The 19,410-nt window shown below is 42.6% G+C and overlaps 1 protein-coding gene across 3 annotated transcripts in view; it reads left to right on the top strand.

Annotated features, from left to right (window-relative positions):
* LOC117369136 (carcinoembryonic antigen-related cell adhesion molecule 1-like) overlaps positions 1-15,881 on the top strand; it is a 56,994-nt gene extending 41,113 nt beyond the window's left edge. Inside the window, exons 5-8 of one of the 3 annotated variants that reach the window (XM_033963179.1) lie at positions 6,975-7,124; positions 7,206-7,300; positions 13,098-13,139; positions 14,950-15,881. In XM_033963179.1, coding sequence (XP_033819070.1) covers positions 6,975-7,124; positions 7,206-7,300; positions 13,098-13,139; positions 14,950-15,006 — 344 coding nt within the window. In that variant the 3' untranslated portion in view covers positions 15,007-15,881. Of the gene's footprint in view, positions 1-6,974; positions 7,125-7,205; positions 7,301-13,097; positions 13,140-14,599 lie in introns of all 3 variants that reach the window. The other 2 variants (XM_033963180.1, XM_033963181.1) reach the window with 2 other exon arrangements.
* Positions 15,882-19,410: the final 3,529 nt, after the last annotated feature.

Raw genomic sequence — 19,410 nt, 5'->3', positions numbered from 1 at the left:
TTATTTATTGCTTTAGGAGACATGTGTCACTGTTTCTGTGGTGCACTCTATGCAGAGTCCAGCTTCTTACTGGTTCAATTTAACCTTTGTCTATGTATTTCTATTTTATCCCCCCTTTTACAAAACTGTGGAGCGTTTTTTAGCGCCAGCCATGGTGGTAGCAGCTCTGATGCTCAGAATTCTATGAGCGTCAGAGCTGTTACCACCGTGGCTAAATTTCACACTACAGTTTTGTAAAAGGGGGAGGGGTTAGTTTGTGATGACATATTCCATACTAGGCGAAGGTGTTTTCTGTGTTCTGTGTGTTCGAAAGATGTTTTTTTGTTAGGATTGACTGCAGGATTGATCTGTACTAGTCTGGCTTGTTTAGTTTTACAATGGGTGTATTGATGTTGTACTGCTCACTGCAGTATGTAAGATGCTGCCTTTTCCTAGGTACTCATGTGTGACATGTGGCTTGTTACTAAAAATCATGTTTTTCGTACAGATGGGGGGGGTGTCAAAAAATGATGGGCCCCGGGTATCACATATGCTAGGTACACCACTGAGTATTTCCCTGCAGTTTCATTGAGTGTCCCCTACTCTTTGTAATTTTTGATGGAGTGTAAAATCAATCCACTTGTATCCGTTCTACTCCACTCAGGACTCAATCATATCTCCCCTTAGCCTTCTCTTTTCCAAACTGAAGAGCCCTAACCTTTTTAGTCTTTTCTCATACGAGAGGAGTTCCATCCCCTTTGTCATCTTGGTCGCTCTTCTTTAAACCTTTTCTAGTGCCACTATATCTTTCTTGAGATAAGGAGACAGAATTGAACGCAGTACTCTAGATGAGGTTGCACCATTGAGCGATACAGGGGTATTATAACATTTTTAGTCTTGTTAACCATCCCTTTTTTAATAATTCCTAGCATCCTGTTTGCTTCCTTGGCCACCGCCGCACATTGGGTGGAAGGTTTCATCGTATTGTCTACAATGACACCCAGATCCTTTTCTCGGGCAATCCCTAAAGCGGACCCTAGCATCTTGTAACTGTGATTCAGGTTATTCTTCCCAATGTACATCACTTTGCATTTGTCCACAGTAAATTTCATCTGCCACTTGGATGCCCAGTCTTCCAATTTCCTAAGGTCTGCCTGTAATTTTTCACAATCAGCAAGTGTTTTAACAACTTTGAACAATTTAGTGTCCCTAAGTTCCTTCAACACCCTCAAATGTACACCATCTGGCCCCATCATTTTGTCTACCTTTAATTTAGCTAGCTCCTCATGAACACAACCTTCTGAAAATTGATCAGGGTCTACCACTTCTCCATCCCTATTCGTTTTTGTCTTCTGCTGCCCCACTCCCAGCGCTTCAGCCGTGAACAGAGAACAGAAATATTTGTTAAGCAATTCGGCCTTTTCTTTATCAGCTTCTACATATTCCTTCCCTTCATCTTTGAGTCTCACAGTGCCACTTTTGCACTTCTTCCTATCACTGATATATCTAAAAAATGTCTTGTCTCCCCATTTTACAGTGTCGGCTGTTTTTTTCTTCCATGTGCATCTTTGCTTTCCTGACTATACGACCAGCCTCTCTTAACTTTTCCAGATAATTTTGCATGTCTTCTTCTTTCTGCAATCTTGTATAGTTTATGAAAGCTAACCTCATATTTCTTACCTTCTCAGCTACTAATTTTGAGAACCATTTACAGTGGTACCTTGGATTACGAGCATAATCCGTTCCAGAAGCATGCTCATAATCCAAAATGCTCGTTTATCAAAGTGAGTTTCCCCATAGGAAATAATGGAAACTCGCTTTGATATGTTCCCACCCCCTCGAGGCCAGCGGCGCTGCTCTATTCCCCCCTCCCCCCGAGAATCGGCATTGATCCCCCTGAAGGCCCCCCCTTCGATCTGGCACTTCCCCCCCCCCGTGATCTGGCACCCCCCCGCGATCCAGCACCCCCCCCCCACCGCGATTGTACACAAACACCCCCCGCCGCTGCTTACTGTCATCTGGGCACTGGCACCGGCATGTCCTGTGCGTTGGTGCTGGTGCCCGATGATCGGCCTCCTCTTCTTGCTGGGCCTTGAGCATCTGCGCATGCTTAAGGCCTGCGAGTTGTTAGAGTGGTCAGTGGGTTCCCACCAAATTCTTGGGATATCAAACTTCATGGCTCTCTTTGCCCCTCTGTACCAACCTGTAGAAGAACAAAATGAAATTGTGGTAATGACAATAAATTTATTTCACCTATGACTAATGTTTATAAGATTTTTGCAACCTGTTTTAGAAGCATCTATGTACTACAAAGGTGCCCGAACTGACCAGATGACCACTGCATGCTAGTGCTGCCTGATTCAGGAAAATTTTTTCGATTTGATTTGGTCTATTGAATCGATTTTTCAATTTGATTCAATTTTCCTGTTCAATTGGGTGGGGTTCTTTTATTTATTTATTTTCAAACATCCTGGCAGGTTTATTTTGTAGCCTTTCCACCCATCCCCCCCTTTCCCCTCTCCAACCCCACAACTTTTCCTCTCTTTGTTAGGTCCTAGCTCACGCTCGCTGTCTAACATCAGCTCTGGCAGGATACACATTTCGAATCTGATATATTGTAATCACAAAATAGAAAGTAAAATTATTTTTTCTATCTTCCACTGCTATAGCCAACATTTGTTTCTTTCCCACTATCTATCATCTCTCTTTTTTTCTCTCTCTCTCTTTCCTTGCCTTGTGCCTTCGGTCAAACTTCTCTATTCCCTTCCATGCAGCATCTTTCCTTTCCTCCCATCCATTATGATGTGCAACATTTCTTTCTCTCTCCCCATGCACCATTTCTCCCTGCCCTCCACCCTACGTCCAACATTTCTTCCTCTCTCTTCTCCATGCATGCCTTCCTCTCATCCACCATATGCAGGATTTCTCCCTACCGCCCCTTTCTACCTCTTCTCTCCCTTCCTCTCCTCCACCCCAATTCTTCATCTCTATTCTCTACCCCCATGTGCAGCATCTTTCCTCCCCTCTCATCCCCCTGTGCAGTAGTTTTCCATCCCTCTCTCCCATCCCCCTGTGGAGCAGCACCCCACTGACTCTCCCACCTTGAGAACTGCCATACCTCTGAGATCTCCTAAAACGACAGCAGCAGTGGCGGTAGACTGTCAGTAAAAGCATCACTGAATGGAAGACTTTTAGCCTGCCCCAGTAGGGCTTCCCTCTGCTGCATCATAAGTGATGCAGCAGAGGGAAGACCCCAGTGGAGCAGGCTGCAAGCAGCCCGCTCAGAATGATGCTGCTGCTGCTTTAGGAGGCCTCAGAGGTATGTCAGGTCTCACTGGGGTGGGGTTCGCTGGATCGGTGAGTCCAATTTTCTTGAACAATGAATCAATCTGAATTGGTGAATTGGGCAGCACTACTCCATGCATCAAAGTAAGACATCCCTACACTCCCCCCGTGCTCACTGACCCTCTTCCACTACAGAGCCAGAACATCAGCATCTGGTATGGGGAAGCCTGGTAGAGCATCACACAGATGTGCAGAGTTACTTGATGAGTGGACTAGTAAACCATAGAGAGGACGACCAAGGTTCATAAGTCATGCTAATCACTACATTTTTTGTAGAAATATTAGCTCATCCAAACCCTACTATACTGCTGAATAGGTGCCACCTGCAGCCAAAAGGACTACTGGGGTGGTATATAGGTGGGAATAGTAGATTTTGGGGGCTCACCATAAATTATAAGGAGTTCTGGTAAGATATACATCTGGCACTCTTTAAGTGAAGTTCACAGCACTGCTCTCTAAAGTGTCCCACTACTCTGTTGGGATGTCTATATAGCCAGTCCAAATGGCTTGCATTTGGACGTTTTCAACATGGATGAAAATGGGGTATAAAGTTAGACATCCCAGTGGTCAAGACATCTGTATAAAATTTTCAAAATAATAATTATATTTGGATGTCCAGCAGTTGCTATTCGAAAATGGTCATTTCTGTTCCTCTGACTTTAGACGTGCAACTGCTAGTCACTCCAGGCCCTAGTGGATCCATCTGTAAAATGTCCATCATGAGCTGTAGAGGTAGTCTCGTGATTCACATCCTTGAAACTCAAGTATAAAATAAGTACCTGTGAATAATATGTAAATCACTTTGATTGTAACCCCGGAAAGGTAGTATATCAAATCGTATCCCTTTCATGGCTGCTGCTAGAGATTGCCTGCCTGCTTAAAATCACTTTGAATTTCAAGCCCATTTTTGCTGCCACAGCTGAATATTCAGCCAAACCTCTTTAATGAGAACATGAACATCTCTGATAGAGTAAAATCAAAATATTCGGTATACAAATACTACAGGAATTAAGAAAGTTTTTGTAACTTTGGTATATCTGTCATATCCTCAACAGTAACCCAACTCCTTCACACTTCTTATAAACCATCGCTGGACCCTACCTGCCCCTCCAATTATCACAGTTTCCCTCCTCCCCTTCTTATCCAAGCTACTTGAATGTGATGTTCACCGCTATTGTCTTGACTTTCTCTCATCTTGAGCTGTCCTTGATCTGCTTCAATCAGGATTTCGCCCTCTTCATTCTATGGAAACTGCCCTTTCTAGAGTCTCCAACGACCTGCTCCTGGCCAGATCCAAAGGCCTCTAGTCCATACTCATCCTCCTTAATCTATCTGAAGCTTTTGACACTGTAGATCACTGCCTACTCATCAATACAGTGTCCTTGTTGTGTTTCAGAGCTCTGTTATCTCTTGGTTTTCCTCCTGTCTTTCTCATTGCACTTTTAGTGTAAACTCTAGGATCCTGTTCTGCTGCCATTCAGAGCTCTGTCCTCTTTTTTTCTCCATCCAAACTTCTTCCCTTGGTGCCCTAATCTCCTCTCATGACTTCCACCTCTATGCTCACAAATCTAAATCTCTATGCCTGAAATTTCTAAAGGAATTGAGGCCTGAGTATCAGCCTGCCTGTCTGCCATTGCCACCTGGACGTCTCACCGACATCTAAAATTAAACATGGCCAAGACTGAACTCCTTATCTTTCTTCTTAAGCCTGTTTTTCCCTTCCCCCATTCTCCATGTTGGTAGATAACACTCTCATCCACCCTGCCTCATCAGTTTGAAACCTCGGAGTCATTTTTAACTCATCTCATTTCTTCTCTTCACATACCCAACAGACTGCCAAAACTTGTTTCTTTCTCTATAACATTGCTATAATCTGGCCTCTCCTTTCTGAGCACACTGCCAAGACCCTCATCCATGCTCTCATCACCTCTTGCTTGGATTGCCACAATGTCCTTCTCACAGGTCTTCTGCTAAGTCATCTCTCTCCTCTTCAATCTGTTCAGAATTCTGCTGTGCACCTTGTATTTCACCAGTGTCATTATGCTCATGTTACTTCTCTCCTTAAGTCACTTCACTGGCTCCCTGTTCATCTCCACATACAGCTCTTCAGTATCTCTCCTCCCTTGGCTCTCCCTATATTCCACCCCAGAAGCTCCATTCATCAGGTGAATCTCTCTTGTCAAAGCCCTTCTCCTCTACTACCAACTCCTGACTCTGTCCCTTCTGCCTTGCTGTGCCTTCTACCTGGAACATTCTGCCTGACTTAGTGCATCAGGTCCCTTCTCATGTGGTGTTCAAATCCACGCTAAAAACTTACTTTTTTGAAACTGCATTTATGTCTTACCCTGACAACTTGTAAAGCACCCATATCTGTTGTCATTCCCTCTTTGCTCCCCTATTTCTGTCCCTTATATTTCCTCCACCTAAATAATATGTATGTCACCTTTGTCCTATGTCTGTCTTAATTAGATTGTAAGCTCTTCGAGCAGGGACCATCTCTTGCATGTTTGTTGTACGGTGCTGCATGGTGTGGTAGCGCTTTATAAATACAGTGTTCTCCCGCTCATTTGCGGTTCGCGAATCGCTCTCGCTCATTCGCGGTCTGCTCCAACCACCTCTTCCTGTAGTAAAGTCAGGCCATACCAATCAGGAGCTGCATGTCAAATCAGCTCCTAATTGGTGGTAGTCCGACTTTACTACAGGAAGAGGCAGTTGGAGCAGACCGTATGTGATTTCCTCCACCCACCAGTGCTCCAGCTGCCATCTCCTGCCTCCCTGCCTTTTGACAGGCAAAAAACCACATTTGTGGTTTTTTCAAATTTGTGGGACTTCCTGGAATGGAACCCCGCGAATTTCAAGGGAGTACTATAATACATAGTAGTAGTAGAAGTAATATGAGGTGTGTAACCATGTAGCATAGTGCTCTGTTTGAGCATCTATCCAATTCACTGACACTTGGAATTTTTTTTAGCACAATCCTGACTCAACCACAAAAGATTTCTTTAATGGAAAAACATAGCTACAGATGTTCTTGACAAAGAGCGATTGGGGTGATCTCCTGTGGGAAACCACACAAGATATTCATGGAGGAAGTTCCCATGTATATTTTATAGCCCAGCAGTTTCTTCCTGCTCCTTTGGATTTTCTGCATATTTATAACCAGGAGCCTTCACTCAGAACCAGCAGGGGTTTCCCTCTATTTAATTAAATCAGTCATTATAATGAATCTTGGCTAGGAGTTCACACATAAGAGCTTCTTCCACAATCATAATTGTGAGCCCTATATTATCAATGTTGAGTAAAGACTGGATTCTGAATGTCTTGGGAGGGCTCCATGGATTATTTTTCAGTGCCAAGTTTTGGGGCTGTTCTTCCATGTTTATTTAATATTTGATACACCGCATTGGCTGAAGCATCTATATGGATTACGTTTCATTAAGATAATGCAATAATTTAAGAAAGAGGGCTAGAATTAGGTTGAAGTAGGAAAGAGTAATGGAAATGGAACTACATAATTGACAGTAAAGATGAGTAAAGTATAGTAGAAGGTCAGAAGTGTATTTCTGCATCCGTATTGATCGCCACTGGATCCTATATGAAAATCCCCTTTGGTGCAGTCGTAGTGACCTAGATGCTCCATATTTTCACAGCATTACCTGTGGAACAGCATGACAATATGCATGACAATACCTGGCAGACTGCAGTAGGAGTTACTATTGGTGCTGTCCTTGGTGCTGCTCTATTGACCATCACAGCTGTTCTGTACAAGAAGGGTTGCAACTGTCAGAGAAAAGGAAATGGTAAGTATAGCACACCCATCAAGCTTTGTTATTCATGAATTGAGATTTGGGGCCAAATTCTGTTTGTCTTCTCACCCTCAGATGCTGGAGGGAACATATACGAGGTTCCGGATGTTAGTGGAGTACCTCCACACCAGTATAGCAACATTATACCTCAGAGACAAGAAGGAATTTATGTGAGTAATAGCCATTTCTCTGTCAATAAACAGGATTAATCTGCCACACAAGTGGGCAACATCATCCAATGGTGCCAAAACAAATGGCTCTTTCAGAGCCAAGAAAGAACTAGAAATCTTCCAAGCAGGTGTGGGAATTCCTATATCATCCCTTTTCTGATTAGCCTCGTCAGTCTTTTCTCATTCTTGCTACTGCCCAGACATGTTTAAGTTTCTTCCTCATTACAGAAGAGGTGAAGAAAACAAACCATCAACACTGAGAAAAAGATTTAAAATATATACAATTATAAATAGCAGAAGGCAATTGATTCCAAATGGCACATAATCTCACTCATTGTCTCTTCAGTCTGGTAGGATGCAATGGAACATAAGAAAATAAGAACATATGAGTTGCCATACTGGGACAGACCAAAGGTGCATCAAGCCCAGTATCCTGTTTTCCACAGTGGCCAACCCAGGTCACAAGTACCTAGCAAGATTTCCTAAAGAAAAACAGATTTTATGCTGCTTATCTTACTACTCTACTACTACTTATAGCACTTATCCTGGAAATAAGCACTGGGTTTCCTCAAGCCATCTCAATAATAGCTTATGGACTTTTTGTTTTGTTTTTTTGTTTTTTAAAAGTCCAAACTTTTATTAAACTCTGCTAAGCTAACTGTTTTTACTACATTTTACAGCAACAAATTATTTCCGCCAGTTTGTTTTAAATCTACTACTTAGTAGCTTCATTGCATGCCTCCTAGTCCTAGTATTTTTGGAAAAAGTAAAAAAGCAATTCACATCTACCTGACCCAGGCCACTCAGTATTTTATAGACATCTATAATATCTCCCCTGAGCCATCTCTTCTCCAACTGGGGATATCTAAATTCCATCTAGGACAGTCCTGGGAAAGCTTCGAATATTCCTGCAGGACATCCAGGTTTAAGCCTGCCCGATGCCCACCTCTCAACAAACCCCTTTGGGCTCTGGATATTCAATGGCATGGAGGTCCTGATGAATGTCCAGAAAGTTGGTTTTGATGATCAGCACTTGGACTTCCCAGCTATTAGGATGTCCAAGTGCAGACTTAGGCAGGTTTGTAGACATTTCAATGTTTTCATTATGAGTCTGAGAGGCATACAGTGGCGTACCTAGCATGTGTGACACTCGGGGCCCATTATTTTTTGGCACCCCCCATCTGTATGAAAAACATGATTTTTAGTAACAAGCCACACGTCACATATGAGTACTTAGGAAAAGGCAGCATCTTACATACTGCAGTGAGAAGTACAACAGCAATACACCTATTGTAAAACTAAACAAGCCAGACTAATACAGATCAATCCTGCAGTCAATCCTAACAGAAAACCATGCCTTTCGAATACACAGAACACAGAAAACACCTTCGCCTAGTATGGAATAAGTAATCATAAACTTACCCCTCCCCCTTTTACAAAACTGTAGTGTGGATTTTAGCCACGGTGGTAACAGCTCTGATGCTCATAGAATTCTGAGCACCAGAGCTGCTACCACCACGGCTGGTGCTAAAAAACGCTCCACAGTTTTGTAAAAGGGGGGATAAAATAGAAATACATAGACAAAGGTTAAATTGAACCAGCAAGAAGCTGGACTCTGCATACAATGCAATACCACAGAAACAGTGACACGTCTCCTAAAGCAATAAATAAATTAAAAAATTTTATTCTACCTTTGTCTTCTCTGGTTTCTGCGTTTCTTTTCTTTTTGTTACTCTCTTCCTTTCATTCACTGTCTGCCACCTCTCTGCCCCTATATGGCATCTTCTTTCCATCTATGCCCCTTCCAGAAACTGTATGCCTCCCCCTTCCATCTATCCTTTCACCCCATTGGTCTGGTATCTGTCTCCTCTCCTTCCTCCCTGCTCTGGCATCTCTCTCCCCGCTCCCTTCCTCCTGTTCTTCCCTGGTCTTCCTTCTAAATATATTTTCTGCCTTTGTCTAACTTTTTTTTTACTATTCAGTCCTCAATTTCCCTCTTTCACTGTGTCTACCTATAGCTTGCCACCTCTTTCCCTCACTCCTTCCAGTAACTAACTCTATCCTCTTCCCTCTATCCTGCATGTGCCCTTTTTTTCTTTCTCCTCCCCACTTCCTTCCATCATCTGCTCCCCCTTTCCCTCACACTTCCATTCAGCAGCTGGCCTTCCTCTCCCCCACACTTCCATTCAGTGTCTGTTTCCCTCTCTCTACCCCTTCCATCTACTGTTCACCCTCTATCTCGCCCCTTCCATTCACTGCCCTCTGTGCTCTTTCTATCCAGTGTGCACCCTCTCTCTCTCTCTCTTCCATATGGCATCTTCCCTCTTTCTATGCTCCTTCCATAAACTATCTATCCCATGCCTCTTCTCTCCTTTGTACATGATTGATTTCAACTCTGTCACCTCTCCGTTTTTCTCTCTCTGTCACCACCCCCTCCCCTATGCTCTGGCATCTCTCTCTTCTTTCTTTCCTTCCTACCTCACAGTCTGGCATCATCCCTTCCCTGATTCCCGGCATCTCTCTCCCTCCCCCTCCATGCTCTGACATCTCCTCCTTCCTTTCCCCCTTCCTTTTCCCTTCATCTGGCATAACTTCCTCCTTCCCTCCATGCCCTGGCGTCTCTTCTTCCCTTTAAGCCCTGGCATCTCCTTTCATTCCCTCCAGTTGGGTAGAGCAACACTCTCCCCAATTCTCTCCCCCTCTGCTCCCTTTCCTCCTTCTGACCCAAGACCTGGTGTCCTGAACTTCTTTGGGCAGCAGCAGCATTCACAATTCACTGCTGTTGCCGGCTTCAGGCCTTCCTCTCTGTCGGGTCCTGTCTTCATGAAAACAGGAAGTAGGCAGGACCCGGCAGAGAGGAAGGCCTGAAGCCGGCAAAAGCAGCAAATTGTAAATGCTGCTGCTGCCCGAAGAAGATAATGGCACCAGGCCTTGGAGCACCTGAGGCAATCGCTTCTCTCCCCTCCCAGCCGAACCCCCGCTGACCCTCCTATCTCTCCCCCCCAAGTGAACCTTTCTGACCCTCCCAGCGAGAGCAGCAAACCTCCCTCCAGTAGCGTCAGCTGCTTCGCGGCTTTCTCCTGCCGGTGCAGCGTCGCTGATGATGTCATCAGTGACGCGGCAGAGGGAGGAGAAAGCCGCGAAGAAGCCGACGCTACTGGAGGTTAGGTTTATTGCTCTCGCTGGGAGGGTGGGAGCACCCCCCCTAAGGCTGCACCCGGGGTGGACCGACCCCCCCCCCCCCCTTGGTACGCCACTGGAGGCATACATTCCATAAATTTCAATAAAGCACCATCATAGCAAAGATACAAAAAGTTAGATCATAAACGCACTAGGGACAGAGAAAGTACTGGTATATAATACATAGGCTGCTTTAGTTGTACCACAGTAAGGCAGTATATCAAATACATAATCAATACCCTTATCCTTTAGCAAGAAAAGTTGGAAAGTGACAGTGTATTTAACCAATCTAGTCTAGAGAATATATTGTATTGGACATGAGAAGCATTGGTGCCGATATCATTTGGAACTCCATACAAATAAAAAAATTATTAGCCCTGCTGCTCCTCACACCTGACTCAGTGCTGAGTTTCCAAATGCTTTTCCTCAGAGGCTAGTATAACTGCTGTTCAAACATGTTTAGAGTTCAACTAACCCCTTGCAGTCACACTAGAACCTTGAGGAAGAGTGCTTCAAAACTTTGTGCTGGGTTGGGTATAAGGAGCGGCAGTGCTGATAACATCCTTATTCAAACCAAGCCTCAAAAGTTGAGTACGTGCACATTTAAAGTTTTGCATATGTCAGTCAAACCTGTATGAACAGTAACCTTAAGCTATGCTGGCACTATAAAGTATGTTTGGAACCATCAAGATACGAGTCTTAATGAGGTTAATATTAATGGTGCCTAGTTTAAGAGCGTAAGTAGGTGCCTACATAAGGACTATTTTATAAAGATAAGTATATTCTTGCTTGTCTTTATAAAATACTAGTGGCAGAATTCAGGCCTAACATGCAGGTGCAGACATTTTCACCTGTCCAAATGCAAAGTCTCTTGTAAAATAGGTGAAGGACTTCATGTGGATGTCTCTCTATCTCCAGATGGAACAATGATTTTTTTAAAAAGATGAATGTTTCTAAACAAAATGTGTAAAACTAATCCACATTTGCATGAGAGAAGCTTTTTATAACTGTTGCTCCCTGACTAATAGAGTACCCTGATCCCATATTCTCAGCCTCCCCAATCACCTAACTTCCCCGTGACATCAGATTTCTCATCACCTCCCCCTGAGCCCCCTCCAGAACTCTTCCCTATCTGAAGACCAGCGGCACAAGTAGACCCTCCTTACAGCATTTGCAAAAGTGAGCACAGATATCCCAATAAGGGGAAAAGTCAAAACCAATGAAGATTTTTAAGTCGGATTTTTAACATCCAAGCTGCTCTTTCTCCTTCAATTATTTTACTAAAATCTGAGGCTCCTATGCTTAACTTACCTCAGACTCAACACACTTTATTTGATACACTTATTATTATAGCATTAAGACTTATACTCTCTAATTGGAAGTCATTTGAATCTATTTCAATCCATTTTTGGTTTCAGTCAGTGCTTCTTCAACATAAACATGAAATGTTGATTTCCACTTATACACCCATGTCTTCCAAGGCTCGTCTAAAATGGTCTGCCTTCATAGACTATCTTAACCTTCTTTGATTCTCTCTTCTAGCTTTCTCTTCTTCTCTTTCTCTCCTTCTTCTCCTTTCTTTCTTTGACCTCTGAGGGATTTTCTTTCTTCTTTTCTACCCTTTCCTTCCCCTTCCTTTCCTTCGTTTAGCCTCTCCTCCCCTCCCTTTTTACTCTTTTCTCTCCCTTCTTTCACTTTTCTTTCCCTCACCCCCCTTGTCTTCTCTTCCTATCACTTTTACCTTCCCTTTTTGTGTAACATAATTGGACATGCTTGACCATCGTACTGTATTATATTATCTATTATCATTAATCCCTGATTTCTTTGATATTGTCCTTGATTGTTTTTATGACCCTTGTACACCTTTTTCCTTTTTGTATTTCACTAAAACTCAATAAAATTTCAAGTTAAAAAAAAAAGAAGACCCTCCTTACAAGATCTCACTGCCACCATACCATCTCAACTCCATCCCTATTGGGGATTTCAGGTGTATAGGGTGAGTAAGATGGATTCCCAGTCACTCCTGGTTTCAATAGACTAGGGACTCCTTTTACGAAGGTGCGCTACGGGTTTTACTGCATGCACTGGATTAGCGTGCGCTAGCCAGAAATCTACCGCCTGCTCAAAAGGAGGTGATAGCAGCTAGCACACATGGCATTTTAGCACGCACTTTTCCGCGCGTTAAGGCCTTAGCACGCCTTTGTAAAAGGAGCCCTAGGTTTCAAAATGGTAGCTATGATCCCTAGCTGTAATCTCTCAGTAATACCACTAGGGGTCAGGATACTAAATAAGAACATTTTGTAACTTTGACATAGATACCTTTCTTAAAAAAATTACTCCCTAAATGTGTTAGTCTATAGGGTGTTGTCATCCTCTTGGTTTTTGCTTCATTATACTAATACAGCTTCCTCTCTAGATGTCCTTATCAATCCCATGGCTATTTTCCAGGGAGAAGGTACAAATGGATTTTAGAGGGAGGGGTAGAAAGGCAGAACAGCACAGATAAAAACTTCTAACAGAACATAGGCAGCTGAAATGAACAAACTAGGTAGTTGAGAGGTTCTTCATTGCTGATATCTTCTATGTTTATATAATATTCTTCATCTTTCTCCTACAGATTAATACCCTGAATCCCAAAGCGCCTGATTCTACTTATACAGTAAGAAAAAATGATATGAACATTAAAAAGATATTGAGTCTACACAAGCTACTTTCTTTTCTTCCCTCTAAAAAATTTTATATCTTGTCAGATATACAATAAGGGAAATTCTTTAAAGGGCTCCAACATTTAGATGCAAATTATGTAGCTCAGCTTTGTATAGTGCTATTCTGGAAGATGCAGTGATTGGGAAGATTCAACTTCTATAAAAAAAAAAAAAACAACGCCACTTAAATAGCTGCTCTGGCACAGCACAGAAAATCAATCTTTAATGGAGGAAAAAGCCTCAGACATGAAGAGAGCAATCACAATAACTTTACTCCTTAGACATCGCTGGCTCAAAAAAACCCCTCCAGAACGTTGTGGAAAATAGCGAGGGTGTTATGACTAAACAGACACCAATTAGTGGCTCAATATGCATATTTTAGTATCCATTTAAGAAGTGCCACGGAGTGTGTGTATGAGTGATGACTTCTCACATGACTATCCATTTATCGGCTAAATATTGCCACTAAGGGGAGGTTATTAAGGTTTGGTAAAAGATGTGCTTTTATTGTACCTTGATTTACAATGGGAATCACCAACCTGCAGTGTCTCCTCTTCTTCATTCCTTTTCCCGTTCATTTTCCTCTACCCTCCATCTCCCTTTTGACTTAGGTCAATTAATCAAATATACAAATGTGGAAAAAAATCACCTTCCCTATCCTATTAAATGATGTAGCTCCTTTTCCTACTTTTATTATAGACGGTAAACCACTGGGGGTCTGCTTGTCAGCAGTACCTGTATAGCAAATCATGAATAACAAATAAAAGATATCAGTGCCATAGGTTGATAACTCCTGTGGTACAAGAATAACCTTGCTTGTAAGCTATCTCATTATTCTATTCCACAAAAGGATTGATGCTTCCAGGCTGCATGTTAAAGGGTTCAGCAGCCTTCATCAATGGCAATGTCCAGATCACTCTCTCCCCCCCTCCTCCCCTCTTTAATTAGGCTGAAAACCCCTCTTGGTCTCCCTCACATAAAGGGCTCACTTTGCGTTGCTCAACCAGATCCTGCCCCAGGGCCTGGTGAGAAATTTCAACTTGTGTGCACCAGCCCTTGTCCCTACCTTTGTCCTCTAAAGGAGAGGAAAATTTTGAAAGGGAGGCTTCTATGACTTGGGCCTCCCTTTACGAAACTGCGATAGCAGTTTCTAGTGTAGGGAGCCGCGCTGAATGGCCCATGCTGCTCCCAACGCTCATTGAGTTTCTATGAGCATCGGGAGCAGCACGGGCCATTCAGCGCAGCTCCCCATGCTAGAAACTATCTCAGTTTCGCAAAAGAGGGGGTAAGTACCCATTTACCCATCAGTTTCCTTTTGAAAATATTTAATTATTGTACTAGCCTTAATGTGCAACAGACTTTAAGGTATGTATGATTTGGAAAGAGAGATTTATTGTTTCTTTGTTTCTTTTAGGATTTACTGTTCAGAAATCAGTCTGTTTACAATGAACTGAAGAAATAAACTGGACCCAGCAAGTGCATATGAGCCTTTCCTGTGGCATTAGTCAAAGTGTTAAGAAATCAGGACTAATTCTTGTTTATAAATCTACAGACTATAACTGATTAGACCTATTTAATAACTAGAATATCTTTTGCTAGTAACAGCAAGGATTGTTACTGTTATAACTGGAATAATACCTAAGGATAGCTGATAAATCTTCTATTGTTCATTCCCCAGACTATAACCGCTAGGCAATATTATTGAAGTATTCTCTACAAGGGTTTGCTTATAGCACATTGAAAATAACATACTTTTCTTTGTAGAGGTTTTCCTATGGAGCAGTTCCTATGATTACGGAGATTGTATTTCACACTGCATGAACTAAGTTACAAGCGGATATTTATTTTTAGTATTTATATGATTGAACATTTTGCCTTGATGGATTTACCATTGATGACATATATACCAGGTTTATGTTTGAACAAGCTGGACTGATTGTGATTTATTATTACAAACCTTTACAAGTATAAACATTTACGCTACAATATATGAACAATTTATCTCCCCCCCCCCCCCCTCTATTTCATGAGCGTCGGAGCTTTTACCACAGCCACATTATGATGGCTGAAACTTCGGTTCTACCTACCCAGACACAGGAAGACCTGGAAAACAGCAACAATCATGAAACCAGCTATGGAAGCCTAAGAGAACATATATATAAAAGATTATTTACTATTTCCTTTCTGCCTCTGTATGGTCAATCCTGTTAAAAGGCAGGTGCCTCACAGATCTTTATCGTCAGCAACATTGCTTAACCTCTATTTGGCCCCCTTGGGTAAATTTTTAGAAGAGATTGGGGTGTCTTTTTGTATGTTTGCAGATGATGTTTTATTTTCAAATTACAGAATGGGGTGAAACATTAACTTCTGAACTGGATGGATTTATGAGTAAGATTAGTGACTGGATGAGCATGAATGACCTTCTGCTGAATATAGCGAAGACAGAATTCATGATTGTGGGTAATGGAAAAGAACATCTTTTCCAGAGAGTGTGTTTGTAATAGATCATTTGATTACAGTAAAAAAGGAAATCATGCTTTTGGAAGTAATACTTGATGCAAAATTGACAATGGATGCACAAAGTAGTGCAGAAGGCATATTTTGCTTTGAGAATGTTAGCTCAATTAAAATGAGTGCTTACTGGTTGGCATTTTCGACAAATTTTACAGAGTATTGGACTAGTGCAATGGCTTGTACCTGGGCAGTGGCGTACCTAGGGTATGTGGCACCCGGGGCCCATCATTTTTTGACACCCCCCCCCCCCATGTAAAATTTTTTTTTTTTTTTTTGCAATAACCATGAAATGGAATAAATGGTCAGAATAGAAACGGCACCAAAAAAAAAAAAAAAAAAAAAAAAAAAAGAAACAGGCAGTGAAAATTTTCTTTTATTGAACCTCATTTATGTAACCATTATTCCAAACATAACATAACATAAATTATGTCTGAATTGTCATGACATCAGAAGTACATATGGAGTAGTTGCAGGTGATGCTTGGGACAGTTCTGATTATGTTAGTTTGGTTTTATGTGTTTTTTGAATAGAAGGGTTTTTATTTCTTTTTTTAAGGTTTTGTAGTTTGTGGTCGAGGTCAATAGGTTGTAGAGTTGAGTGTCGAGTGTTAGGAGGTTGTTGAACAGTTTTTGTTTTTTTTCTTTTGACGTTTTTGGTTGGAGGGTATGTGAATGGTGCGTGAGTTCTCCTATGTCTGTTTGAAGTGGATTGAATTATTTAGCTGAAGAAATTAGTTACCCCCCCATTCCACACACATTAATTCTCTTCCATTTTTGTTCCCATTATAAAAAAACACTGATAAGTTCCCAGGAAAAAAATACATTAAAATAAGAAGTGAAAACAAAGGCCCCTACAGATGAGAACATAACATAAGAATAGCCTAACTGGGTCACACCAATGGTCCATCATGCCCAGTAGCCCATTCTCATGGTAGCCAATAGTGCTGCCCGATTCAGAGAAAAATATTTCATTCGATTCGATTCACCCTGTTGAATCGATTTTTCGATTAGATTCACTGTTAATGACACCGCTTTTTAAGTTTAAACAAAGTATAACAATAAATTTCACAACAACAATAAATTTCACAAAGTACTTAAAAAAAAAAAATCACATTTTTCCATTAAAGCAGTTCTGGAGACATTTGCTTGAACAGTCTTTTTTCCCAGTCCATAAGCAAGCAATATGAAAAAGATTTCCTTAATTATCTACTCAAACATTTTTGCTATTTACTTTCATTGTACCTAGACTATTATTCAGTAGAAAAAATTTAGTTTGTTCAATCAAGCAGAACATTCACTCATAGAAGTCCAATGTCCACACAGGATTTGATTGAACAAACCAAATTTTTTCTACTGAATAATAGTTTAGGTATACTGAATAGCAAAAATGTTAAAGCCACACAGAAAAGCAGTAAAAGTCAATAGGTTCTCCAAGTGGGAACAACCTGATGTCTCAGCACTTGAGGAAAAGACCACATAATAATGTTTATAAGATAAATCATATAAATGATTATACTGAAGCAGGGTGTCCTCAGCGTGAGAGGTAAGCGAGAGGAGAGAATTCTCCAGTGCTTTACACAATAAGGCTCCTCTGCCTGCAGTGCACACCATCATAGGACACCTCAGGTGTGCTCAAATTAATCAATGTGATAAATTAAACAGTGATAAACAATTGGTCAATCACAAGAGTGCAAGATCAAACAGGTTGTTCCCACTCAGAGAACCTATTGACTTTACTGCTTTTCTGTGTGAGTAGATAATTAAGCAAATTTCTGATAGCCTACAGAACTGATTCTCACCTTCCATCCCCAGCCCCCAAGACTTACCAGACCCCCCCTGCCGATGCATTTACTTACTGCCTGAACTGGATATTAAATCGTGGGGAAGAGAGGAGAAATGCGGGGAAAGAGCCAGCCAAAACTAGTATTTGTTGCTGCTGAGTGCACCAATCCAGGGCAAGCAGACGCTTCCCCCATGTCTTAATAACAGACAATGGACTTTTCCTCCAGGAATTTGTCCAAACCTTTCTTAAAACCAGCTACGCTATCTACTTTTAACATAACTTCTGGCCACTTCATTTTTAAGCTTAGATCTTTCCTTCCAAACAGAGACCTTGCTAGATGTCAAATACAGCACAAGGTAACTTCACATGGACTTAACTGTGCAGGAAATGAATCTCCTCATACACCCACCATATAGTGCAAAAATGTGCAAAGGTCTGTTTTTTTCTTTCGATCACTACATAGCCTAATGCCACACAAGCAGCGCTGTTACAAACATATTCTGAAGGTCAATGCTAAGGTTGACAAAGTTTCCTTCCTTGGACCAGAAGGAGATACTGACAAACCACTGGAAGAGATTCTAAAACAACTACCCAGAAATAACACCCAAAGACCCACTCAGTGTGTGAACCAGTTGAGTGGAGTGGACTAACTGGGGGTGGAAATGGGCCCAGAGTTTGCTCAGCAGAATTTCCCAGACTACCTCTTCCTCTCAACACACTGACATGCTACCACCACCACCAACACTAGGAACACCTCACCGAGTATGCCAGCAATGCTTATAAACTTTATAAAACACATTATTATATTTTCTTATAAAGCATATATTTTAACTGAACTCAGCCTTGCCATTCACAAAAATAGAAAAGTTCCCATTTCAAGCTGTCTCATGTACACTTTTCAAATCTAACATATTGTAATCACAAAACAGAAAATAAAATTATTTTTTCTACCTTTTGTTCTCTGATCAATATTCAAATCTTGTTGGTCCCAGGCTCTTGTTGTCTTGCTTGCCAGGGTCTCCTTTCTCCGTGCTAACCATCCGTCTGCCATCTCTGTTCTCCCCTTCCGTTTCCCTTCCCTCTCCCGGAGATCTGGCATCTTTCCTTTTTTTTTGTCTCCATCCACAGATTCACCTTTTCTCAACTCCCCACCACCCCAGGATCCACCATCTCTCCCTTTCTGTTCCCAACTATCCTCCTATCCAGTATCTCTATCCCCCCTCCACACCATCCCCTGTTTCCAAGTTCTCTCCCTTTCTGTTCCTTCCCTCCCTAAATCCCATTATGCACCATCTCTCTCCCACTCCTCTGTTTTTAGACCCATTATTTCTAACCCCCAAAGTCTGGCATATGCACGTATCTTTGAACCCCCCCTTCCCTCTCTCCCTCTGTGTACTTTTACACCAGGACCCCCCTCCCCCGAAGGTCTGTCCCCCCTCCGAAGGGTTACACCCCACCCCTGAAGACCTGCACCCCCCCGAAGGACTTTACCTCCCACCCGAAGGTCTGTCCCCCTCTGAAGGCCTAAACCCCACCCCTGAAGGCCTGCACCCTCCCCGAAGGATTGTACCCCCCACCCGAAGGTCTGTCCCCCCCTGAAGGCCTGCACCCATCCCGAAGGCCTGCACCCACCCCGAATGCCTGCACCCACCCCGAAGGCCTGCACCCACCCCGAAGGCCTGCACCCCCGAAGGCCTGTCCCCCCCCTTGAAGGCCTGACCCCCCCTTGAAGGCCTGCCTGCTTGTCCCCCCTTGAAGGCCTGTCCCCCCCCCCTTGAAGGCCTGCACCCCCCCTTGAAGGTTGGCACCCCCCCAAAGGCCTGCACCCCCTTGAAGGCCTGTCCCCCCCCCTTGTAGGCCTGCACCCCCCCTTGAAGGTTGGCACCCCCCCAAAGGCCTGCACCCCCTTGAAGGCCTGTCCCACCCCCT

This window comes from Geotrypetes seraphini, chromosome 11, assembly GCF_902459505.1.
Source record: "Geotrypetes seraphini chromosome 11, aGeoSer1.1, whole genome shotgun sequence".
Classification (NCBI taxonomy): Eukaryota; Metazoa; Chordata; class Amphibia; order Gymnophiona; family Dermophiidae; genus Geotrypetes; species Geotrypetes seraphini.
The sequence above is the reverse complement of the archived record's forward strand: the minus strand, read 5'-3'. Positions and strand labels throughout refer to the sequence as shown.